Source organism: Cloeon dipterum, chromosome 4 (genome assembly GCF_949628265.1).
Source record: "Cloeon dipterum chromosome 4, ieCloDipt1.1, whole genome shotgun sequence".
Classification (NCBI taxonomy): Eukaryota; Metazoa; Arthropoda; class Insecta; order Ephemeroptera; family Baetidae; genus Cloeon; species Cloeon dipterum.
This window is the reverse complement of record NC_088789.1, coordinates 25,979,658-26,006,854: the sequence shown is the minus strand read 5'-3', so window position 1 is coordinate 26,006,854 and position 27,197 is coordinate 25,979,658. Positions and strand designations below refer to the sequence as shown.

The 27,197-nt window shown below is 39.0% G+C and overlaps 1 protein-coding gene across 2 annotated transcripts; it reads right to left on the bottom strand.

Moving 5' to 3' along the window:
* Positions 1 to 107: 107 nt before the first annotated feature.
* LOC135942939 (probable serine/threonine-protein kinase kinX) lies at positions 108 to 21,087 on the bottom strand. Of its 2 annotated transcripts, XM_065489296.1 has the most exons (10): positions 20,955 to 21,087; positions 8,542 to 8,725; positions 6,635 to 6,718; positions 6,404 to 6,489; positions 4,491 to 4,693; positions 2,717 to 3,133; positions 2,124 to 2,426; positions 1,405 to 1,508; positions 1,282 to 1,343; positions 108 to 1,218 (listed from the first exon to the last, which is right to left on the bottom strand). In XM_065489296.1, the coding sequence occupies exons 2-9, from the start codon at positions 8,712 to 8,714 to the stop codon at positions 1,328 to 1,330; spliced, it is 1,386 nt and encodes a 461-aa protein (XP_065345368.1). In that variant the 5' UTR covers positions 8,715 to 8,725; positions 20,955 to 21,087; the 3' UTR covers positions 108 to 1,218; positions 1,282 to 1,327. The 2 variants fall into 2 exon arrangements, with proteins under 2 accessions (XP_065345368.1, XP_065345369.1); XM_065489297.1 differs by lacking the exons at positions 108 to 1,218; positions 1,282 to 1,343 and having other exon boundaries at positions 1,401 to 1,508.
* Positions 21,088 to 27,197: the final 6,110 nt, after the last annotated feature.

Here is a 27,197-nt window from a genome sequence, read left to right as displayed (position 1 = left end):
AAGTTACAAACAATGCTGAATTTCTTTTGCAGCAGGTAAATTTTAAATCGGTTAAAACTTCAAAAGCAAAGGATTTTTTGTTGATATATTAATTAAAAATTTCGGTGCTCTTTTATGAGATCAAATTTTTATTAATTCTTTTTCCATTGTTGCTCTGCTTCATCAGGCTTCACTTGTACACAGATTTTGAGTACGTCGTTATAATATTACATTAAATATAGAATTTTAAAGGGATTCAACATTATCATGGGCGAGTGTGTGTGTTTCTTTATTTTCCTCTCTTGACAGATTTTCGACGGCGAATAACTTTATTTCATTCTCAGATTTGGATAAACATGCACATTTATTTCAAAATCATTTCCAAATGAAATAGCTGTGCGGGATTTAACCAAAATGTCACTTGGTAAGCTACCGCTTTTGTGTGTTGAACATCTCTTTTATTGTCATGATTCATGTCATTCTCCTGTATTTTTTTTATGAATTTGCGCGCACAACATTCTTTTATAATGAGCTGAAAGGGTTAGAAATTAACATTCAGATTCATGGTTCAGCCACTCAAAATGCGCCAATTACGAAAATATACAATTATTGTTGACCATCATGTCTTAAAGTTAAACTAAATAATCCAAATACGTCAAAAATAGTTGTGTATATTGCTGTCTATTTTTATATCGTTATCTCTGCTTTAAAACGCAAGCGTATATCAATGTAATAAGGGTATCTGATGTAGAATATTCTATATATAGTACCAAATGCGAGAAGGAACAATCTCGAAAGCACATGCATAACAATCCATTTATAATTAATTCACTGAATTACACTTTGGTTAAAGCACATAAGTTATATGTACACATTCACCAAAAGACACCAAGTTATTCCTTTTTCATGAATGCATTTTTTAATAGAATGGTTTTGAATAGAGAATCGGAACACCTATAGAGAAGGGAGCTATAGCCGTTTAAATTTAACAGTACACTTTGGTTAAAGACACAATGACCTTTTATTCAAAATTTAGACGTGTGCCTGTTGAAGAGTTTCAAAATATCGCGGTCAGAATCCAATTTACAAGTGGAGCATCTCTCAGGAGGTCGTCTCTTGCACTCTAAAATCACGCTGGGGGTTGGTTTTAGCGTTGCACTTGAAAGACGACCTCGTCAGCGTGTGCGACACTTGTAAAACTCTCGTCGTCAGCAACTCTGCGCCCGCAGTTGATCCAATCTGTCATTTTTTTTTTTTGTTACGTTGAAGCTCGCATGTTGCGAAAAAAGGTCTCATACTTACTTAAATTTTGTTGTTTAAACGTCGTAAATCCCCACCAATTAATAAATTACTTCCGAATGGACCTGTAAATTGTGAATTTGTATAAATATTTAAATTGGGAAAGTTTTGAGCGATGACTTTTACCTTTTCTCCTCAGAATTCTCATTCAAACTTGAGCGGAACTCAGCAAGGCCCTGCCTCATTTTTTCCAAACTGTATGCTGCGGCTAATTGCTTTAAAACTTGGTCCTGAGAACAAAAGGCCAAATTATAAAGTTTAGTCTGAGCAAACTTAATTTGCTGGAGGGTGAAAAAACAAATAACAGTTCCCGCAGGACCTGATATTATAAGAATTTAAAATAACGAAATTTCTCAAACAGCGGGGTCCAGATGTGCGAAAAAATTGGTTCCCACTGCGCAGATCCAAGATGGCGTCCGAATGTGGGAAACAAAAAGCTCTCTTTGGATTCCCGTACGAGTGTCATGATCCAAAAGACACAATTAGTACAAGTAATGCAAATTATGTCAAAATATAGACAAAAACTTGGTTCTTTTCGCGCATTTTCACGTGACCGTTTTTTCGCGCCATACTCCACGGATGCCATATCTGCGCGTCGCACGAATCTGGCCCCCGCTGTTCTCAAATAAATATGTTGGTTTGCTAACAACTGGCATTTCTATATAAATAAAAGAGGTTGTTTTATTTTCTGTTGATTTTCAATTTGAATAACGGCTGATATAATATAATTTATATATTTTCAAGTGAAATTTTCAATTGGTATGATTAATTAAAAAATAAATAAATGTTGCGCGCATAAGATTTTTTAATCCCGACGTCGTGGAAAAAAATTCTAAAATTCAAACCTTGACTTTCTTCACATCTACGGGGTCGTCAGTGCCCTGGTGGGCGCCGGTGTACTTGACCGCCTCGTCCACGATGAGGTCCTCCATGACCCTCAGTTTGTGCTCCATGTCGTCCAGCTTGGGATCGCCGCTCTGCACGGTAATCGGGGTGCTGCGCTTCCGCTTCAGGGTGGTGGCCAGGGCGAAGGTGCGGTAGTAGCGCTCCATCATTTTCCTCTCGTCGTCGTCCATCTCGTCCAGACTCCTTCGCTTGTCCATGCCAAAGTACTGGCTCCAGTCCACAGACTTCTTCTTGATCACCTTCTGGTTGGTAAAAAACACAAAAATATTAAAATCGAAAAAACTTTATTTATGCGAAAGTTTTATTTGCCTTCGGCTTTTCAATTAATAAATAAATACCACTCAAACACAAGCTGTGCAACTGTGAATCTGATCATCAAGCTTTTTTAAAATTTTAAAATGATTAGAAGATTAAAAGACTAAATTTTCTAAAACATATTTTAAAATCAACTAAATTTGAATAAAAATACTACGATAAAATACCATTTCATGCGTATTGAGATTTCCTTTCCGAGATTTTAATTTAAAATCACCTGTTGCGGCTTTTCTGTGCTGATGCTGGCCACAGGCTTGACAGTGGTCACCGGCGTCTGCTTGTGGTTGACGCTGTTGGACGGCTGCTTCTTGTCGAAAATCTCCGCCAACTCGGCCTTGGTCTTCTCGTCGGTTTCCTGGTGCAATGGTGGGCTTGAGCTACGCTTCCTCAGGGTGATCCGCTTGTTGGGCAGCCGGTTATAGGCAGGGTACCAGGGGTCGTCCTCGGCGCTGCGCTTCTTGTAGCCCTCAAAGTGGCCGTCGCCCCATGCCATCGGCGAGTTGTACATGTCGTAGCCTTCGTTATAGCCGTAGTTGCGCTTCACTCCGTCAAAGTGGCTTGAGCCCCAGGCCATGGGCGAGTTGTAAAAGTCGTAGCCTTCATAGCCGTAGTCTCCACCCTGCCGTTTTGCTTCCTGCGAGCCATAAAAAATTGTGTTAGTTAGAAATTGAATTATTTAGAGAGATCTCCTTGTATATAATCAATTTTTAAACTGACCTAGTTGATATAATAAAATTAGCAAATAAATTCATCGTGGCGAGGCTTGAAGGGAATAAATAGCCTTGGTCTCTAGTCTGCAGAAGTTTGAAGTGCTGCACCATAAATAAATTGTCACTGCGCATCCGCAAAATAAATTTCCCTGTAAGACCATTAATCTTTCAGCGTTAATGGTGATTACGACGCCTTACTCCGCACTTTTCCGCTGCTCAAATAAAGAGTCGAGCGCGAAAATCAATAGCGTGTGTGCCATAATGAAAGCCATTAATCATCGCCATATCAGCCTTGGCGCTGACTGTGGGTGTTTATCTGCACCGCGAGCAGAAACAAAATCCTATCTTTAGCGTTTTATTATCATTATCATCGCTCGAATGAGTTGCATTTAATTATGACATGGAAAAAACTGAAATGGTACTCATTTTTCTATTTTAAAAGTTGCTGACACATTTAATATAGGCTAAATTGTGTTGGAGGGAATGATTCAATAAATTGAATCTGAAAAATTTGCATTCTTGGCTTAAGCATGTGGTTTATTGAGTCTATTCTGTGGGAAATTTAGCAATATTTATCCTCATCTATGTGCAATAATGAAGTCAGGACAGAAGAACAGTTAAATTTAAGATTTTTCCAAATTCCTCGAAAAATTAAATGTCGTCATGATTTATTTTCCCTTGATTTCGATCCCTCTCGTCGCGAATTTGGAGGATAAATTCACTAAATTGTGAAATGAATCGTGATTTTACAGTAGGGAGCCGATTTTCTAAAAAATTTAAATTGCATAACCTGGGAATTATTGAGCCTTTTCCTAACTTTTAGATAGTATTTCAAGTTAAGGTAAAAAGGATTTTATCACAAATTTTCTGTAAAGCTTCACTACAAGTAAGTTGTTTGCAAACTCGAGTTTTCACGCCATGGAGAAGTTTCTCGGGCGTGAATCATAATATCTGCTCGGCGTCTGGAGAAACAAGCAACCCTTCGTCGTAATCAATTTTGGTTTTGTTTGCGCTCCAATGAAACTCACGCCCGAACCCAATTACAAGTTGAAAAGTGCGCAGCCATCCGTCTGCCCGACCCCAGAGCGCATTCGTATATAAGTTTTCCGCCACAAAAGCCATTATGCAAATGGTGAGACAGCTGCAAACGCGACTTCTCGGTATCCGCCGCCCGCATCTCGTCGGCATTTGCATAATCTCATTTGCGTCTGCGGCGGCGGGGGCGGGGGCGGCGAAAAATCGCGAGTGTCCCGGCGTGGCGGGGCGTGATTTTAACATTACCTGTTGCTCCTCGGCCTGGTACTTGTCCCAGAGGGCGGCGAGCAGGTGGCGGTACTTGCGCTCCTCCTCGGCCGTCGAGTCGGAGGTTCGTTTGCGGTGGTGCTGCTTGATTTGCTGGTTGCGTTCGCGGAACATGGAGGCGGGCGCTCCGCGCTTTTCCTCATCGTCACTGTAGTCCTCGCCCTCGTTGTCCGGCTCGTCGTCTGCAATTATTTCTCTAGAGAAAACACCACGGACGGGACGGACGGACAGCAAATGGAATGGAAAACACACACTGCAATGACAAAGGGATATATCGCCTCTCAATTTGCGGCGCGCGCGGCCGCGGGAGACCTTGTTGACAGGGCACACACACATACACACGTCTCGTTTGTTTCCCCCTGTTGTGTCTACAATATGGAGAGAGAGAGAGAGAGAGAGAGAGAGAGAGAGAGAGAGAGAGAGAGAGCTTTCCGTTTCTGCTTTGTTACACTCCCCAGCAAAAACAACTCTTTCCCGTTTTCTTTGACTGAACGCTAATGGGAAATGTTGCCGACAGCTCTCCAATTAGTACACGCGGAGCTCTAACAAGAACACAGATCGTTTCTTTTGATATTTATTTCCTAGAAATCGCAATTTGCGTCGGTGCCCTGATTTCAGGTTCCGTATAGCTACTGATTGTGAGCATTCTTGAAGAAAAACTCACTACAATCATGCGCTAAAAAATATTTTGTTTACTGTTCTCACTATTGAAATGGGAGTGAATAATTTATTCATATTGAGAGACCTTCAGTAGAGACGAGCGGAATAAAAAGAGTCGGTGAAAGCATTTCCTCCAGTAAGAACCCATGAATGTTCGATGCCACTCGTATATTGCTTTTTGTTCTGCTGCCGTCACGCGTGACACTGCATGATTAATTAAGTGTCTACTTGCAGCTAAAGAATCGGTATATCCAGCATTTATATGTATTCAAAGTGGATTTAAAATGAGTTAATTGCGAATTGGAGCTGCAAAAACCGTGGCTTTTGCCTCCAATTTGCGTATTTTTATTAGCAATTAAAGCGATTTTAATCGACTTTTAATGGGTTTTCTGCGTTTTTATTAATTGATAGAAAAAAATCTTTTGCTGCAAGTAGATCGTTAAACAGAGGAATTAAACATGGGGTTTTAATGGGAGCAAAAAACGTTTTGGCGACTTAATTACTCCGCCTGTCTCTCTAGGTCTTTATTCACATTCCGTTTGTCAATGCATGATATAGCAAAAAAAACAAGCAGAAACTACATAGTCACGCAAACAATAAAACGTTCTTCTGACAATGAGATGGGCTGAACCAGTGAGTTTAACATAAAAAAGATTTTTATTCATTTCTGAAATGCAAAAGAAGCAACAAAAAGAAAATTGGAAGGCTCTAAACCATCGAAAAAAAAAAACACGGGAAATTATTCACTTGAAACTTTCTTATCTGCTGTGCAGAATTTATCCGCGGGAATTCAAGCAACTGTTGTTTACGGAATGCAAAGTAATCAAACTTACTGCATCTAATGTTTTTCAACATGCACACGTGCCCGCGCACGTCACGTTATCGAGGCCTTGAGAGAAAGAGCAAAGCTATGTGCGCTGCTTTCAAAAGAACCATGCATGCTCCCTTATTTCACAACAAATTTTGCAAAACTTCTGATAACATCGATCGTAAGAGGGAGAATGAGACTTCTATCTGGTTTGGAACACTTGTTAACATTTTTGTGCGAGCACCTTTTGTGGGTGTAACATGAGGCTCACGATTCCCATTTCCCATCATCTGTTTTACTTTCTAAGCTTTTGCAGTGCCTGAAGAGTTTCTCCCCGAGAGTGTGAGAGGAATGGCAAACACAGAGAGGCCAAATAATACTTCGTCGAATGTGTGCGTGTGTGTGAGTGAGTAAGAGTGCCTACCTTGATCTCCAAGCACGGCCAACATGGCCTGCTTCAGCTGCTCCGGCGACAACTTTCCCGGTTGACGTTCGCGCTGGTAACCATAGCTACAAAGCAGAAAATAAATGGTCTGGTCATAAACCGATAGAACCAACTTTCTGCAACGGCCCGGCTAATGGACGCACCACGCGACTTGCTGGCCATTATGCAAAGCGGCCGGCCATAATACTATTAAAGCATGCACGCGCTTACCCGATGTCCTCCGGCTGACCGTCGTCGTTGATGAGCTCCACCGAGTCGTCTTCTCCGTCGTTGTCCTTCTTATCCCGCGGGAGCCTATTCAGGACGAGATTAGATCTTAGACCAGTGAATGGGCTGATTTATGCACGAATTTTATTTTGATTAGAAGTCCTCCAAGAACTTTGGTAACTTTTATTTCCAGCTTACTATATTATACAAAACTGCATTGTGTATAACTGATAAAATGAGCGCGAATGTGAGGTTTGATTTGTGAATCTTTTATGGCACCGCAACCCCAATGGAAATTTCCAAACACTTTATTTCCAATAATATTCCATATTAACAATAAGTATACCACAATGGATTTCGATCAAAAGCGCTATTTCTAACAATACTTATTTTTCACCTGCACAAAGTAATAAGTAATCTCCCCGGAAATCCTCAACGCCCTTTGTGTCAGAATTATTTCAATAGCAAAAGTAATCTTTCTGGGGGGCGAATCAATTTCCCAGTCTAAAGCAGTTCGTCGTCGACCACCTGCGTTTCATTGTCATTTGTAAAAGTGTTGTGAGACTATTGGTCACTCACATACCCTCGGCCATGTTTTCTGGCGGGCGAAACCCTTCGCTCGTCATCACTATATAACCATGAATGAAATAACCCTTGGATCACTCGAGAGTTATTTCTCCACGCGATAGCAACGTGCAATAGTGTACTGGGAGACGTCCGCAGACTTAACACCCCGCAAGTTTGGCAGAGTGAGTGGAGAGAAACAATATTTCACTGATTGTGAGCTTTTTTATTTTGCTTTCTTAAATTTATTTTTGGAAAGTCAGGGGAGTTCTGTCCTGCGACCCGAATGAACGCCTGGGTACGCGAAGGTTGCAACGTAATTCTAGATAAAAGGTAAAATCTTAAATAATAAGTCAGCTAGATTAATTCTGACTAAGTTGCAATTGACAGATTTCTGATTTGTGCAATATCTTCAGCAAAACCAACAAAAAGTGATAGGAGAACAGGCAATTTGCGAGAAGTTTTCCTTTGATTTTGTAATGGGGAGAACTTTTTTTATCGTATAGTTCAGGAAGTTATTTCAGCTTTCACGCCTTAACAAAATTAGGTCCGTCTTGAAAATAGTGAAGCAAGCAGCTAAAGTATACTTTAGACTTGCATAACATTATGGCTGGAATGAAATTACTCCCTCTACAATGGAAACAATGAGTAAATTTGCCTTTGAAATTATAGAAACGAACACAAATTTATTTCAGTAATATTTTAAGAAATTTAAATTAGCTGAATAAAAAAATAAAAATTATCACCGCAGGAAAATTAGGGGATGTTGGTTTGCTATTAATAAAATTGTAATTTGACAAGCGAAAAAATGAGTCGCTCTTGAACTGGGGCTTCGGGTATAGAAACCAAAACTTGTCATCCAGCAGAAAAAAAATGTAAATGTAATAAGATTGCTTTGAGAAAAATGATTGGAATTTAAACGCTCTTTAAAGGTAAGAAGAACCCTTTTAAAAGCTTAATTTTCCCCGCTGAATTTTCCATTAACAGGTTATTGATCTTGTTCAATTCAAGGAAAAATTTTGTAGAGCCTCGTTGCCAACCGGTAAAAGCATGATTTTTCCAGTAAAATCAGCTTTTGCGGCTAATTTACAGATTTTTCTCCCGTTCGTTACGCTTTGGAGAGTTCTAATTAGTTTCGGTCAAAACTTTTAATGAGTTAAATTATAGGTTCGAGAAAGAGGAATTGAAAATTTAGGTCAAAACGATACATTTTAACGGATTTAATGGCTTGGGATTGTTAAAATGCTTTAAAACTATTAATTTTAGTAAAAAAATGCACACGATTTATGAAAGAGTTAAAAAAACTAAAAGATTTTTCTAAGATATGCAAAAAAAATGCAACATACCTGTTGGCATGCTGTCTTTGCACGTATTGCGGCCTCTGCTGGAGGGCTCGTTGTCTGCGGTCCAAAGCCTCGAGGGCTCCTCTCAGGCTGTCAGATCCCTCGTCGAAAGGGATGGACGCGGCCCAGGCGTCCCATGTCGCGACGGCCAGCAGCAGCAGTAAAACTCGCTGCATAGCTATTGGCTCTGCGCAACACAGACAAGAAAAAAGACATTTCATTCCATTTCTTTCGCCTCAGGGGACAGCAACAACAATGGGGCTCATGAATAAAAAGGGAGTCGTCGCGAGAGCGCGGAGAGTGGTTGGATTCGAGGAAATTTCCGGCACGTCAGGCGTCGCCCGGTCGCCGGCGCCGCGAATCAATTTCAGTCGGCGCATCGATTTGCGTCAGCGTAAAAGTCGAGTAGTCAGTTCTGCAGGTTGTGTGTGCGTCCTGGGATTTATGCGCTCGGCCGATTATTTCTCAAAGACGGACCGCTTGATGCTTCCCTCGCCGGCGCGTACGTGATTCATATCTCGCTGCCCCTTCCAAATTGGCCGCGGCAACTTGGCCCCGAGTCCTTCTGCCGAGAGCACACACACAAAAAAACTTGTTTGTTTGGTTGCTGCTTTTAGTTCCCTGAATGACGGGCCAATCCAACTAAAAACAACAAAAGGACAAATGTTGTACAACAAACCGAGGGAGATGTTATTCTTTAAGAAATGAGACGACACCCTCGTAAAACCTAAAAGTGAAGGGCAGGATGCTTGATTAATCATTTCTGGAGATTGTTTTTCAATTTGAGCACTGTTCAGTGACTCCAAACGAATGAAATCCGCATGAGAAATGCTTAAAAATAATTTAGAAGCAATCTGATGTCTTTTTTTAAAGGAATAGATCAATGTGCCTTTTTTACTTTCCAAAACTCGTTATTTAATTGCTCCAATTTTTTCGTAGCTGATTGATTGATCGCAATATTTTTCATAAATAACAGATTAAATTTATTAAATTATTTCCTTTTATTTTGAAAGTGTGAAATAATTGCCCAAAAAATTTTTGACTATAGTAAATTTCATCATTTATTTAATATGTGGAGTTATTTTCTTCGCAGTTGCATTTTATGAAAGTTACAGAGTACAGAGCCTTGAACAAACACCCATCAATCGATACAAAACCTAAATTGAACTAAAACTGTACTTATGTTAGTAAAGGCTTACTTCCAAATCACTCCTACAGTGCAGTTGCCTTGATTTAGATCTTCTTTTGAAGAGGATAATTAAGTTTTTATGCCTCTTTTCTGTTTGCTTTTTACAGAAAATCAAGCCATTCAATTTACACAAATTACTTTTCTATCCTTTTGATAGATAGAAATTACCTCTCACGGAAATGACTCGCTGTTGAATAGCACAACTTTTTATACTAAATATTTGCGCCTGCATCGCAGCATTCATAATTTTCCAATGACTCCCTCGGGCAACATTTTGCCGCAGTCAGTCGTTAAATCACATTTATGTGCACTACACGCTTTACTACTCAAAGGGGTTCTCAGTTTATTTATGCAATCAGTTCCTAACACGTCACTTTCCACTCCATTTCTCTTTGAAAGAATCTCTTCCATCAAAGAAATTGCCTTTTGATGCGCATATTAAGAAAACTCAATCTCCCTTTATAGACGCTGCTGCTGGAGCTTCCATTATGCAAATTAATTGTCATCGATGAAAAATACACAGAACTGCGTCTTTCTGCGGCGCCCATTTCTGACACTTAGCAGAGGAGGAAAGTCTCATTGTCGCCGTAGCACGATATTAAGTTAGGCCCCAGATCCAATTACATAATTCTGAGAGGAGAGAGAGAGAGAGAGAGAGAGAGAGAGAGAGAGAGAGAGAGAGAGAGAGAGAGAGAGAGCATCCCTCTGCGGGCCTTTTTTGATCCAGTGCCAGCTAGACTGGCGCCAACTTGTCCGCACTACACACGCAAAAGATTTGCGCTACTATCTGCCGCAATTTATCAAACGACGCTCTGCAAAAATGTTGCAAACGACAAACTACGCCTTCATGCGCTGCTTCTGTTTCCTTCGGTGTGTGTGGGCGCCGACTTGCGTCACACAGCTCAATCCGATGGTGCGCGGTGATTGTGCCAACTTTTTTTTTTCCTTTCTTGGCATTTTGCAGCACCCTGCATGCATGAACGCGCCCTTCTCACGTGCAAAAAAACAAATCAATCTGGCAGATGCTCGCTTGGATGTGCACCATATGAATTTATTGACAGCGATTTTTGTGTTTATCAATAACACTGTTTTGGCCGAATCCCTTGCGGCGTGATTTTTTTCTAGAGGAAACTTCTGAACTGTCGAAGCTCTACAGGATGAGCATTGTTGGTTTTATCAAGATGTCAATAGAATCAGTTGTTGTTGTTGGGATTGACTTCTGAAATTTATTTTGCCTGGGACATGCTTTTTTCTGTTTGGTTTCGACTCCTCTCTTAGAAATCGTGTAAGTTTTGAGTAGGGGAATTCTCCTCTTGGCACATTCAACCGCATTTTTCAGTACGCAAATAAAGCCTAACCATTTGAAATTTTTGTAAGCCCAAAATAAAAACTTTGGAGCCGAAAATTATGCTGTAAACTGAATTTTTTCCTAATTTTAAATGTAAATTAAGATGAATTGTTTTTCTAAATTGCGAGATATATATTATTTCACTTAAAAGAGGAATGATACTGCAAAAGCCTGGAAAATGCTTGTTGCCAATGCATAACCTCGCCCCTTAGGATTCAGTTAAAGCCTAAATTGACCTAGGAAGCACTGTAATTTTTCGAGAAAATTGGCTGGAAAGGTACCGTGTTTTTCAAATGGTAATGGCTGTCTCCTTACTTGAAATCCGATTTAATTTCAAAAGCAAGAGTTTCCCCAATAAGTGGCATACACAATTGAACAGATCTCGACGAGAGGAATCGGAATATGCCAAGAAAATATGTTCAAGCACAATAAATTCTGGAGAAATTTGGCAAAATTTGAATTTTTATTGTAGCAATGTCCTTTTTTATTTAATGCAAATTGTTGAACAAATTGTTTATCGATCAATTGCTTATGGCTACCAACAATTCAACTAATTTTCAGTTGTTGCCCAGTATCATTCCACTTTAAAGATAAAGTTTAGCCAGAGTTTAAAATCGTTAAACCTATGTGCGTGTTGAAAATTTATTCTAGAACGTTAATTAAATAGCATATAATTTTTTAGTGCTTCCGAAAACAAAATTCCCCGAGGAAAAATTTTAGAAATTTCCAGATCAAAACTGAACGTTCAAGTTTTCTTAGAAAAGAGGGCTCCTCTCTTAATATTATTTTATTTCAGTTCATTGCGTGCATAAATTCACTCAAAAACAGGATTACTTAACCAAAACGACAAAAATCAGGACAACTTTTGTACCTACTGCTAACTTCAACCTCCAGAAAATTCATTTCATCAAGGATTAGCTCAAAGAACTACTAAAATTTTAATCCCGAATACCTCTAAGGAAGGCAATTGCCAAGCATTAATGTTAGTAAGCCCCCATTCTGTTTATTGCCAAGAATCCAAGCCATAGAACAGTGCACAATGCAGAGCGCACAATTGCAGGCACAATTAAAGCTTATTCATGGCCTCCTCGTCTCATTTAGCAAATTAGCAACCTTGGCACGCCCGCGCTAAAATCCCGGAGCCAACTCTCGGCTTTTTTTCAGTTCACATATAGTGGTTTTTTATTCCGACGGACAGTGCGGGAAAGCAGCACGTAGCAGGATTTGCATTATTGCTACCCTCTCTGCCCTCGTAAATCTGTCCTCCTCCGCGCTCTACGCACTTCCTGCAAAAAAGGACTGTCTCCGCAGGATGTTTTACTCGATTCCGAGCGTGTTTCGCGGCTGATAAGTGACGTGTTTATTTTCGCCCAAGGCATTGACGTTTTGCATGCAATCAACGTGAAAGCAAGCGAGCGGAAAAAAGGGTTGGTGGCTTGCGAATTGGTCGTCGACAGCCTTGAAACTAGAAATATCACCGCTCACACAGACAGACACACTCGGCTCTTGTAAATCAATAGCAGTTTTGCACTCACTCTAAACTCGCAGCTCGCACACGACATACCATTGCCGCCGTGCATTCTGACTTGAAGGAAATAAACTCTGAGAGTTTTCTAAAAAAAAATGTTAAGTTGCTTGTAATAAAACATTTATTCTACAGGAAGTATTGTTATATTTGCCCAAATTTCTTAATGGCTCATTTTAATATATGTGTGTTTTTGTCTGTTTTTTATGTGTTTTCTCCTTTACGCTAAATAATATGTATTTTGATGTGTGCGAAACTAACATTTTTTGGTAAAAAAATTGGATTACTAAAGTCTGATATAAGTGGTGCACACAAATATAATTTAATTTATTTTCTCAATTTCAACGGGGGCCAGATGTGCGATAAAATTGGTTCCCACTACGCAGATCCAAGATGGCGTCTGAATGTGAGAAGCAAAAAGCTCTCTTTGGATTCTCGTACGAGTGTCAAGAGTTTGTTTTTACGACCCAAAAGACACAATTAGTTCAAGTAATGCAAATTATGTCACAATATTGACGAAAACTTGGTTCTTTTCGCGAATTTTTACGTGACCGTTTTTTCGCGCCATACTCCACCGGACGCCATATCTGCGCGTCGCACGAATCTGCTAAAATTAATTATTTTAAGATATACGTTATTTGTGAACTGAACAGCAAAATTACTTAAACTAACAGAAGAGCGGCTTATAAAATACTTTCAAGCGTTTAAAACGGTCAAAATCCACTATAAAATCTTGAATTAAAAATTTTCAAGATTGTCCATTATACTTAACAGCTGTAAATAATCGTTGAAAGTTTTCAAAATTCAAGATTTGAACGTCCAAAACTCGAAAAATGCAAATAACGGTAAGTTTTCCTTTCTCTGCATGATGGTAATAAGAAAAAATAATTTTCCTCGGATCAATCCTTGTCAGATTAGTGGCTTGATAGCCCTAGAAAATACTCATCTTTTTTGCTTTAAATTATTTGGAACTATTCATGGCCTGTGGCAACAAGTGATATATGCAATTTCCGATAAAATCATATTTCCCAGACCTCTCTCTGCACTGGATGAAATCCAATTTCGATTCCATATTTAAAACGCTGGCACCCAATCGGAGAATATTCTCATTTCTATCGATCTTCTCATTGCAATTACTGAAGTTTTCCTGGAGGAAAGAAGTAGTGCGCAGAAAAACGCGATGTCGATTTGAAACGAGCCCTCACTCAGTCAGTCAGTCAATAATCAAGCGCTCAAGACGAGAGGCTGCTCTCTCTGCCATGCCAATCTAGCAGATTCAACGATCTCCCACGCAAAAACTTTAGCTCATAAAAGCGGTGACAGAGCGAGAGAGCGAGACCCGGCCTCGTCGACGAGCGTATGCAACGGGCCGGGCACGTTCGAGCGACGCGTTGCCTGCGTCGCCGAGCGGCAGGCGACTCTGCTTCATGAGCGAATTCCTCGTCGGCCCATTCATTCTGTGCGTTAATATTCTCGAGTGCTCCACTGACGAAGAATTCATGCCACAAGTTTTTGTTCCTCGTCGCTCGCAAAGACGGTTGACGCTCGACTCGACACGCGCGCGCTCGCGCTTGTTGCGAAATTGTCGCCGAGAGTCGCGAACAAAGAGGCCGAAAGTGCGTCGCCGGAATGGAAAATCACGTGCTACGTGCCGGGGCGTGTGAAAGGGGCTCGTCCATTCTGCGTGAAAGAACAAGAATATAATACACATATAGGCGCCGAAGGAATAAGAGAAGAATGGCAACTCGACTGTAACAATGAGGTGAAGTCTTGAGCACAATCGTTTCTCAAGTGGAACGAAAATGAATGCCTTTTTGTGCCGAGGAAATTGGGCGAGTTTATTTGGAATCCACTTCTGAATATTGCGTGCTACAGCAGGGGTGCAGGAAAAATCATAAAACGAGAGATTACGACATTTAAATATCGCAAAAATGTCGTTCATTTAAATTTGTTCAAAATTCTTAAACATTTTCAGGCAAAATTTAAAAAATCTGTACGGCACGAATTTTTTTCTTACTAGAGCGGTCCCAACATCGAAATTGTGAGCTGCCTTGAGCGAAATTTCAAACAAAAACCTAATTATATACTACATTAACGTGTCAGCACTCAAAGTTGGTTGTTTCATAGAACGGAATTCAGGCTCGTTGCTTAAAAAAGTCCTCCTTTACTCTTCCAACAAGTAAAGATCTAGCATATATTATACATTTTCAAATTTCCCCCCTTTTAATGCAACGAATATTTCAGCTGGAGAATATAAATAAATTTGAATTTAAAATTTTATGAATTTCATTATTTTTAAATGAATACAAAAAATGAAATGATTTTCTATTTATTTAAGTTATTATTATACACCGTCCGAATCAGATAGAATCCCAAACTTTATTTATTATAATTATATTGACTGTGAGTTTTAGACAATAAACACAATAATTTGGATTTCTTGCAAATTTTTTTAATTTTAATACTTGGAGGGACAAATCGTTTTACGTATTTTATAACTGCGTCTTTTTTGTTCAATGAAACTATTTCTTCATTATTCAAAAAGCTCTAGCGTTTTTAATATTAATAGTTCAAAATAATGTCAAATGCCTGAAACAATTAATAAATCTGTTCCCTCTTAAAGAAGTTTTAATTGTAAGTACTCAAATTTAAGTTGCTCAAATTGGTGAGTTTTTTTGCCATTTCTTAAAACTATAGCTGATAAAATCTCACCCTTAATATATAAATATACAACTTCATTAAAGAAAAGCTTTAAAGAAAATTTGAGGCAATTTACTCCTTGAAAGAAAAATTACGAAGAGCTAAAAATTTCCCAGGTTGCTGTTTAAACTTTTAATAAAATACCGGCTTAAAAGTTTGCATCTTAATCAAGCGGTGAGCATCAACTGTCTCAATATTGCAAAACGTGATTTTTTCATAATTTATAGGGACATTTGACCATAAATTGCGCACCGTTGGATTGATCGCGACGAAAAGAATAAAAATCAAGTGATAAATCACTGACAAAAGCCAGGAGTTTGAGCAAAATCTGATTTATTTAACTGTTCCTCGCTCCTGATTTCTTAAAAAAAAAAATTCACTGACGGCTAAAATTCAATTACGAATATTCCACAAGTTGCTCTCTTAAAAGTCAGAAGTTTCGAGTAAATTCGACTGATTGTCACGTCCCCAGAGTGAAGACAATGGAACGGAAGTCGTCGTTGAGATGGAAATGTTGCTCCGGTTGATTTCATTAGTGGCTAGATGCTTTTAGCGCGCGAAAGGCTTCCCTTTTGCAATTAAGCGAGGCGAGGCGAGGCAGAGTGGGCTGCCTGAATTCTCGAAGGCATGTGCAGCTATCGATTGCGAAAAGAAGTGAGCAAAGACGAGCACGAGCGTGAGATGAAATCCGCAATAACCGCACGATGCTAATGGCATGCTCGGGGCAGCACGGAATTTCGCCTTGAGCCACCCCACGTATTGCTGCCTGGAAATCAAATTAAGAGACTGGGGCACGGCTCAGTCCCAAGCAGGTGCCGCAATTCGGAGCGCCGACGACGATGAATTCGCCGCGACGACGGCCCACGCTCTCTCCACCCGGAGAACAATGCGTGCGCTTGGCCGGAAAGTTTTATTTGCGCGCGGCATAAATTTTTAGCAGGCAACCGCGTCGTCGCCACGCCACGCACTTGGCAAACTTTCTTTCCTCCGTCCTCGAGAGGAATTTCCAGCCGCTGCTGAGAGAAAAGTAGGGGTGTGAATTTTTAATGCGATCGTTGCCTATAAAAAGAAACTTGAGCGCATTATTTTAGGAAGGAAATAAAGAGGATTCTCAAGTTTTGCAGGTTTGGTGGTTAACATTTCCCCTCGACAAAACATGAATAGAATCTATTCTTGAACGTTTTTCATTCTTTTACAATAAGATAATTTTTATGTACACTACGCTTGCTTGCGTGTTTTTATAAAGGAAATTAAACAAAAATTATATTCATAATTATTGGGGGATACAATTCAAAACTTTGTATATTTTTGTATAATTACATGACAATTTAACTTATATAGACGCGAGGAATACATGTTTGTTTGTCAAAGTCTGAGAACAATTATTAAGAAAACAAATTTTCGATTAATTTCTTAGAATATCGTAACATATATTGATTTTAATCAAACAAAATATTGAAACAAAGAGTAAAAAATACAATATTTGCTCTATACTGTACTAGAGGGTATAAAAATTTAAGGATAGTTGGCTATAAGTGAATACATTGTACACTGTTCCAGCCCCACGGGTCTCGACCATCCCAGCCATTCTCTCATCTAACGCAATTAAATTCCTGCGTGAGTATTTTTAATTGCTCTCAATTTAATTCTGAAATGGAAAAATAATTTCGTGCCAAAAGAAGCAGAATTGTTCACTTTTAGAAATCGGTTTTATGTTTCCAAAAATCATAAGGTTAGTTAAGCGAATCAGAATTTAGGATATGTGCATTTTTGTAGCGCTCGTTAAAAGCAGAAAAAATTATTTTATCATCACTGGCATCATTAAATGACCTATTTCCTTGGAATTTATTATTACTCTGCCTGCTTGGAATGATTAACTGCAACGTAATATGAAAAAAGCTAAGCTGCTTAATTGTTCCTGGAATTTTTCTCGTTGCTCTATTTAAATCCAGGCCATGTTTACATTTTTAATCATGGAGCGCTCCTTATTTTTTTACTATCAAAATGAGCTTTCTGAAAGCTCTCTTTTTTGCATACATGTTATTTACACATCTATTAGTATTCAAAGGTCTCTAAAACAGACGGCGATATCTCTGCTGCCGCGCAAACAAAGAAAATCTACCGAAATTGGCCTTCAATTACAGCTATAGTTTCAATCGATCAAGCCAAGCATTGTATATATAGTTGCTATCCTATATATGGATCACTAATTGGACTACAAAATGCTACCCCATGACCCGCGGCTGGAGTGATAAACGCACACAAGTAATCAAATTACGCGCTGGAGCTACGCAACAATCGAAATAGACTAAACACATGCACGTCAAACGCATCAACCCACTCTCTGTCACTGTCTGCTCGTCGTGTGCTCATCAACCCGGCTAATTAATCAACGCGTTCGGATCGGGCGTGGGTCGCGTCTGTTCGACCCTCGTCAGGGCTGTATTGTGCGCCGAATTCATATTTAGAGCTAGGGATGGACTGGACAAATTAATTAATTAATCAATTCGTTAGCTAGTTCGTTTTTTTCGTCGGGAAAATGAAGAATAAGGAGCTAAAAATGATACTTTCAATTTTGTTATAAATATATTTGCGTTTGGGGCAAGAGTGAGAAAATCTCTGGGTGTTTCGGGAATGCAAAGGTTTTTATATTTTATTTGAGCTTTGGAAAGGGATGATTAGATTAACGAAACTAATAAAATCAAGAACTGATTTAATTTGTGCAGATTTTTGCTAAGTCTGCAAAATGGAGAAAATAATTTTTCAATCTTCCAGTCCGACCCTGATGAAGGGTGAACGAACCATCCATTCGCGGATATTGATTGGCCATGCAGTAGACTAATTCGCATTAAATCGAGCCATCTGTTGATCTGGCACAAACGCATTGTGTTTCCATCAGGGTGGCGTCGGTGATGTAATTTTCCGACTTGATTAAATGAGGGGCCTATATCTATTCGCCCCTGAATGGCGAAATGATCAAGTCGAGCCTGCAGGCCAATCCGTTGGTGTTTGGTTTGTTGCCATGGCGATGCAACGGGGCTCACTACATCGGCCTTCGTCGGCTCGTTTTTCTGCAGAAAGCACCTCTGTGGTCGTATTGTTTTTATTTCTTGAGAAATCGTACCATCAATTGATACACTTAAGTGTCAAGATTCCCTCTCTCGTTCTCCCCCTTGCCAGCTCTTGGCACTTTTGACAGGTGCCCCTGGAGTGCTCTCTCTGCAGATGAATAAAACACGCAAAAGCTCATCTTTATAAGGGGGTGTTTCAATTAACTCCTAAAAGGGTGAAAATATGTTACTTATTGGCTTATGTGTTTCTTAAAGTTACGAAAAGCAAAACATACAGTTTATTTACCATTCCAAGATACGCAATTATATTAACAAAGCCAAATAACATAACAAAAATCAAATTATCACTTAATCTCAGCTTTGTAGATATCTGACTCATTGATAACAGACCGTCACGATTAATGTTAATATGCGGTTATGATCAATATCCACTATTTAAACACAAAAACTTGAAATATACACATATGCCATATGAGTCTAAAGTTTATTCCTGGAATAAGAGCTTTTATCGTTTTGCAGCATTTCTATTTATATATTTGGCTCAGTCCGTTTGCAATTGATTTCGAGAATTCTCGGTATCCAATGCTACCAAATAAGCACATCATTTGATCCTCCCTGAATTGAACCTTTTACCAGAGAAGGAGCATTGAAAATGGAGATATATTTCAGTCGAATTTTCCTGGAAAAACTTGGATGTTAATTACACGAAGTAGAACATTCGCCGGTAGATGCATTTAACTCTCTCGTCAAAGTGCGGACTTTTTACTACACTGATTGCTGTTTGCCCTTTTTTTTCTTTTTGCAGCTGTTTTTCATCAGCAATTTTCTTGTGAAAGGAGGCTATTTTTCTACCCGTACGATGATAACATCATTCTGCAAATGAGGAAACAAATGTTTCTCATTATGTTGCGCAAATGGCAAAGGTCGGGCTCTCTTGTTTCCAAAAAAAATAGCATTTCCATCACCGTGACACGCTCTCTACAGTTGAATTATTAATCACAACTTTCGGGCCCGCTGGGACTTTTCCAGCAGAATACATACATAATTCATTTCGGGCTATCAGTCATGCGGAACTTTTGAAAATTCACGAGTACACCACCGCTGTTTGAGCCGATGCTGAATTGTTAATTAAAACCCTGCGGGACTTCTATATTACAATTATCCCGAATGGCGGCGTACGTGTCACAACTTTCTTGTATATTAATTTTTCTCTACCGGGAAATTGTTAAAATGCATTCCATTAAAACTTAAAATATTGGGGCTTGAGAAGAAATATTTTACAATCGCAAAGGGGCTCTAGAAACTGTGCACTTCCTCTTCATGAGCTGATGAGTAATAATCAGATAACACCCTAATCAATGACCCAGAACCCGATAACTTCGATAACAGTGTGACTGCGTCATCGGGGGGAAAAAAATTACATTCTTGATTATTGCAATATTTTTGAAAATTATATCCCGCTTTTCGCTATCAAGAAATGGCCTCGTTTCTTTTTTAAATAAAAGATAAGGTAGAAATGCACAAGATCGTTATGATAACATTTCTCCTAACAATTTAGCTATAAAAGCTGCGCCCTTGTAAAATCTACCATATTTTTTTCCCTGCAATGAATCCGTGCTTTCTAGCAAAAACGAAAAGTGAACGTATACAATTTTTGTGCTAATTAATTATTTCATGTCTGACGCAAACTATCTCAAAGGACGCAAAGTCCAGTCCATTAAGGTTTGTAATTTCACCCACGGTTTTTGTGAATAATGCGCGACTGACTGTCTCATTAACTCTCTTAAAAAAGGGCAAGCACGCGATGATATTTTGTTTGCACAGTAATTAAATATGATATAGCAGCAGAGCAAAATCAGAGAGCATTCAATTTGAATAGAAGCCGTTCTAGATTGTAAAATATAACCCAAAGTGGAAGCCTCTTATTAAAATTTGGTCGATTTGATTTTTTCTCACAGTTAATTAGAGAACACTGTCAAATTCAGGGAATTTCTCTAGGGGCAAACTCTAAAAATCAGTGCAGCTTGAAGAAGGTTTGTTGCGAAGGAGCAAGAGGAAGGCTGCGTCCGAGCGGACGAGGCTAGATCTTAATTATTTCTCAATTAATACATATAGAAATGAAAAAAATCATTTCTGTTGAATTAATTTATTTTTAATTAGTTTTAATATATTTTTTAGAACCTGATCTGCTCAGCATATCCCGTGTGTGGGCTATGTGCTTTTGTAACAAAATTAAAAATATTCATCTTACTTATTTTACGCTGACCTGAAAATTCAAGAAATCGGGGAAACAGTTGTTTTTAAAAATACATCCACCCTGGGGTTTATGTTTCTAGTTTTTGTGCTTGTTAGCGGCACAAGGTCGAAATTTTTCAATCAAGGCCGAGAAACGACCCTTTCCCTTAACAAACACGAACCGACGGCAAAAAACTTGTTCGTTCACCTTGTTTGCGTCATGCTTATTTAACTAATCATCCCTGGGCACGCACACTGGAGCGAGGGAGGCGTGCATAAAATGCCTTTCGGACAGCAATTAGCCTGCTCTGGTGCATTTTGCAACGTGTGCAGGTAAATGGTGCTTACCGCGAGGTGTCGTTTGCAGGTGATGTCGGTCGGTTCGGCAGCTGCGACGCGGGTTCGGGTCGCTTGTCTGTCCGCGCGACTTGTGGCGCGTAGGTGGTGCTGCGGCGGCTTTTAAGTCCGAGGGCTGCAGCCCCTCTCGTTGCTGGGCCCACAGATCGATACGCACGGACCCTGCGCCCTGCCGCCGCGCTGCCGCCGACCAAAAAGGCGCTCTTTCGCCGCCCTCGACACACCAAATTGCGTGCAATTCGCGTCGAGCTGTTTGTCTGCGAAATAATTTGCGCAAATTATTCTTAATTCCTGTTTTGTTCCTATAGCGTCTGGCTTTGCGCGCCACTCAAAAGGCTCGAGCCGGTTTTTTTAATAATTACAAAGTGCGTATGAAATGAAATAATTAATCCTTTTATGTACAGAGAGAATTTTTAGCTTTTCCGCCGACCAAAAGGATTCAGACCACTTGTGGCGGATTATATCTCAATGATGTTCAAAATTAACTATCAAAGGCGAGAGAAGCGTCTGGTTCGGCTCAATAATTTTCCTCTGTGTCTCTCCCACACGGTACGTGCTTTGTGTCACCCCTGAGGTCAAATAAAAAATGCAAATATAATCAGAGTTGTTGACCGTCTAAATAGGCGTCTAGGCACAGAGTTCATTAGAATTCGAGATATACTTACAATTTTGTAAGCACCAAGAATATGATTTCTCAAGATTTCATCCTGATTTTCCGGGAAAATGGATTCCATTTTCCATCAAACTTGGTTATTTTTATCCTAAAACTACATATACTTAATAAAAAATCAATATATTTCTTAGCAAAAATATGAAAAATCAAATCTCTCGAGGAAACACCCAGCATTTTTATTTTTTATTTAATTCGTTAGGCGGAAAATAGTTTTGAACCGCCTTAGTTTTCAGACGAATTTGAGGTGTTTTTCACAGCCTTATAAATAAAATTATAAATTATTAACACATTCGAAGCTTAGTTGATTGTTTTACGCACATGCACAACCGCAGAAATGAATTTGGAAATATTTATAACCACCAACGCCATTCGTTGAATTCCTTATTTAACAATAAAGCTTCACTGGAACTTACAAAATGCGGAGGGATGTGCATCGTTCAAGGCTAAAAATATTTCCTTCTTTATATGTTGAGCATTTCTCTTGCTGATTGTAGCTCCCTGCCGTCTAGTAATAAACGCGTTTTCCGTGACAGACGAGAAAAGCAAATTTTAAATTAATCTTTTTTTGATGTTTCAGATATAATTTTCGGCAGTGTGCTACCTTGATTTTGGAGCAAGGTTTCCAAAAATGGATGTTGGGCGAATGAATCCCATAGGTGAGTTTTTTTCTACAGTTTTTCGGGCGGCTTTGAATTCGTTACCAATAAAAATTGTCCTTCTTTTCATTTGAATTTGTTTTTAGAGCGAGATGCTTATAGGAACTTTGACGACTCGAGTGTGGTCCGGAGCGATTTAAGGTATTTTTTTTTTTTAGTATTCATGTGCTTTTTAATAGACCCAATATTAATGCAACGGTCTTAATAGCTGCAGTAAACCCTTTTAGCTCTCTGAAAATATTGATAAACCTCTTAAAGCGTATTGGTCAATAATCTCTTTCATTACCAACTGTGCAGGTTCGACCGAGTTGAAACAAAGCTGCTCCGCCAACAGCAGGATAACGAATACCTTCAATGTTTGCGCGAGGACCAAGAAAGAGAGCAGAGGAAAGCACAAAAGCTGCATGACATTGAAAAGCTTCTGGCAAATTTGTGTTTAGATGAGGAAGAATACCAGAAAAAGAAAGAGGTCTGCTCATATCACAATTACATCACATCTTTCATTTTTAATTTAATGGACCTGTTGTGAACAAAATAAAATTAAAATTTGGTTTTGCAATTTCTATAGGAATTCGTCAAAATGAAGGAGTCAATGCTAATGGCTATTGAAGAAGAGCTTTTGAAGTTGTGTTTGGAAAAACACGAGCGCGATGCACAAAAGGAGGTAATTAAATTTCTATCGTACGGAAGATGTATATATAAATATCGAATTGTTTCTATTGAATGAAAGACACTCCACTTTGAGTGTCTATTAGCTTTAACATATTTAACAATGAATAATTTCCTTCAGCTACTCGATAAAATGAGGAAAGAAAAGGCCGCCAGGATTCCCGTGGAGCCACCAGCAGGCCTGCCAGAATTGTCGCAATTAGCAATCAGATTGCCCAACGGAGAGCGAATCACGCGACGCTTTCGCCACTCAGACAAGCTGAAGGTATGAAAAAATATAAACCCTCTCAGCGGAGCCAATATTTCAACATTTTTACTTCTTACAGGACGTCTTCGATTTTATTTTCTGCTACCCCAACGCGCCAGACTGGTTTGACATTTCTGTCCCTTTGCCCCGACGAGACCTTCACTGCGAAGGATCAAATGTTTCACTACTGGAAGCAGGACTTGTCGGCAAACATGCCTTGATTGTTACGCAAACTGACGCATGAGCAAAACCAGAGAGAGAAACAGACTGTGTGTGCCTAATTCACACACGTAAAATAGTTTTTAACAAAAATATCTGATGAAACTACTAGAATTTAAGTGTGCATATGTTAGCTAGGCATTTAAATACAAAATTTAAAAATAAAAGACTGCATAAACAAGCGGTAAAAAATTTAATTATTTCTAGGAAAACCTCAAATTTACTTTATTTACAAAATTTTCATTTAGAAACGTGAGTAACCCAAATAATTTAATCAACTTCAGTATCTAACAATTGAATTTCATGTAAGCTTTGCATCGCATTGATAAGTGATGAATCAATAAGAATGATCTCATTTTCTACCACTCCGTTGAATGAAGATTCAATTTAACTGATCATGCTGTTTATCTGCGTATAAAAGTGCGATATTTATGACCGTGATAGAATGAGATTAGGGTTCAACCGATTTTTTCATTCACACGTATTGATGACGAAATGACGTTTGATATAAAACCATTCCTCATAATCATGAGTAAATAATGAATTAATTTTAAGTACAAATATCTGCTGGCGCTGTCTTACTTTTTCATTATTTAAAAATTAGCAAATCTGTCTATTAATAAACTAAATTGAATCTACTTTGCGGCCCTTTGTGACAACGTAAAAAAACAATCTTCAGCCTCTAATGCGAAATCAGGGTTCGAATTTTTCCGCGGGTATTTTACGGAATTTGGCGCATTATTAAAAAACAAACATGCATTAATTTTGATCGCAGATCATAAATATTTAATGATTGACCAAAATAAACAAATTCTTAAAAAAATCAATTCTAGAGTGCCAATGATTTCACTAAAAGAAGACTGAAGACCTCCGGGTCTCAATTTTCAAAGGCGAGCTGACGCTGATGATATTTTTAGATTACTCCAAGGCCTTTGATCTTGTTGATCATTCACTTCTTTTGATTAAATTGCAGCAGTTAAAATTTTTCGGAATCGGCAATAAATTTTTTTCGCAGTTTTCTCAGCGGGAGAACGCACGCGATCAGGGGTGAAGGCGGAAAATTCTCAAAATGGGTTGAAATCGAGGCAGGTGTTCCACAGGGCTCGGTTCTCGGCCCATTATTGTTTTCCGTGTTCACGCATGACGTTGTGCATCTCTTTAAAGGGCGCTGCAATTATCACCTTTACGCTGACGACATACAGCTATACTTGAGCTGCAGGCCGGACGAGATTGTAAATTCTGTCGCAGTAATGAATGCTATTTTAAATGATGTTGTCATATGGTCTGAGCGACACGGGCTTAAGCTGAATCCGCGGAAAACGCAAGTTCTGCTGGTCGGGTCCGAGCGAGTTCACTCCAGGCTCGACTTAAAGAACTTGAGTAATGTGCGCATAATGGAAACGGAATTGCCGTATCGTGACGAGGTGGATGTAGATTACGTCGAGTTTGATTTCAGCGACCGAGTCAAAAACTTAGGCATTGTGTTCGACCGATACCTGTCATGGGAAGGGCAAGTCTCGCGAATTTTTCAAAAAGTCTTTGGCACGTTAAAAACTTTAGAGAAGTTTAGGAATGTGACTCCAGAAAAAATCAGAATTAAACTAGTAAAAGCGTTGATACTACCCCATTTCGACTACTCTGATGTTGTGTTTTGTAACTTGAGCGCGGCGCAGATCAATAGGCTGCAAGTATTGCAAAATCATCTCATAAGGTATATTTTCGGAGTGAAACGTGGTCAGCGACTTTCCCCGTTGTACAAAAAATGCCAAATATTAAATGTCACTGATAGACGTAAACTGCATATTCTAGTCCAGACTCACAAAATTTTGTATAATAATAGTCCTCAATATTTGCGCAATCTTGTAACAACAATGCATGATGTCGATTTTTTGGGTAGGTCACGGGCGCATCGAATGCGACTTCGGGCCCCCTTTGTCAGTGTAACAGTGCCTGAGCAGTGCTTCCAAGTCATTTGTTATCGCCTGTGGAACAACCTGTCGCCGAATCTGTGTATGAATGGGAACTCAAGTGCATTCAAACAAAAACTGAGCCAAACATTTCTTGCCAAATACTGATATGATAGACTGATTTTACTATTCCCTCTGTTATCAAATACAAAAAAATGCTTTGTTATATTTTTGTTAAGTTCTGGATGTGGATGTATGGGGCACAGTTGCCCTGCTGATCCGTAATAAACCAAAATTTGAATCTAAAAGAGGATTAATATAATTTTAAATAAAAATTTGAATTTTTCGAACTCTGGATTGTTTGGCGCAAAATATGACATCTTATCAAATTCGGAAAAAATACGGAATAGGAGGAAATCCCCAAATACCTGTTTTTTTGCTGCTAAATTTGTGAGCAATATATTAGGCCGTCTTTTGTTGTAGGAAAAAATTCCTTTTGACAGCCAAAATCACTTCAGTAAAGTGCGCTACATAAATTCTATAAACTATAGCAAGTGTGCGAAAGGAAATTTGACCTTTTTTATTCTTTTCTTTAAGATTATTGAATTTGACAGAATTTGTTGTTCTAAAAAATTGTATTTGCTGAATTGTGTTACAGGGTACAAGAACAAAAAATAGCTAGCATAAACGTTGAAAGCCTAAGACTTTAGAAATATATGCGACCGCTCGAGGTCGTTTTTTATGTTCAATATACATATATAAAACCAGGCTCAATCAAACCAGACGAAGCATGGTTACATTTCTATTGAACATATTGTTAATAGCCTATTTATAACTCGAGCAGAAAGACCTCTTTTGCAGGAACCAAAGCAACAACAATGTTCTATAGATCCTCCGCTTGACAGATTCTTCCACTCGAATAAGTTACCGACCGGGCTCACACTCAGTTAGAGGGGGAGAAAGAGATCAAAACAGCACAAGTTTTTATACAAATAAAATTGTCTTGAAAAATCGAAGCCGATGATGCAATAATGTGTGCCGGGAACTTTAAATGTCCTAATAAAAATATTTGAATATTCAAAAAATATTCATGGAAAGGTGTAAAATGTGGTGTGAATGTGGATTTTGTCCCAGAATTTTGTTATTTGGGTGTTATGTTTCAAGTATCAGGATTATCCTTTGGTAGGCATGTGGAGAACTGGAGAAACGAGCAAGGGCAGCCCTTATGGCAACTTATAGTATTAAAAACTTGCATGAATTTTCCATTGAAACGGCAGTTAAACTCTTTGACCTAAAAGTTTCTCCTACTGCCTCTTATGGCATAGAAGTTATTTGGCCTTAACTTACTTATGTATGCGTTTAATAATAAATTCATTCAAAATAAAAAAAAATATTCATGGCATCAAAATTATGATATAGCCGCGAATGTGCTTTCTTTTATTTTAAGTAATACTTCTTACAACAAACTAATTGCTGCCTGTGGTGGAACTGCCTGTTTAACTAATTGTCAGGGGTTTCCCTGACGAGAACACTATTTGGGCTCAACCCTGAAATAATGTACAAAGCTATATCCTTCTGCCCTGCGTTGCCGCGGTCAAGCTAAAAAACGGAGCTGTAATTCCAAAAGGGAGAACGAAGGGAGAGGAGCCTGATAACTACTCCGCGGAGAGGGCTATATTCAATGCATTTATTGTGTATTGACCATTGCAGGAAATAGAGAATAATAGTATATATTCTCGGATTCCAAGGACAGATGCCACCTGTCCATCCGACCGCAGAAAAGACCAGCGATACTGGCTCTCGCTCTCTCCCCCCTGACTCAACCTTCAGGTAGCTGCGCTCTATAGGCCTTGCAATTTTCAT

Coding starts and splice junctions, on each gene's coding strand:
- LOC135942939 (XM_065489296.1), bottom strand. CDS start 8,714: ATGCAGCGAGTTTTACTGCTGCTGCTGGCCGTCGCGACATGGGACGCC. Junction 3,134..4,490: donor ACCAGGCCGAGGAGCAACAG/GTAATGTTAAAA, acceptor TATGGCTCGCAG/GAAGCAAAACGGCAGGGTGG. Junction 1,509..2,123: donor TAGATGTGAAGAAAGTCAAG/GTTTGAATTTTA, acceptor TTTTGTTCTCAG/GACCAAGTTTTAAAGCAATT.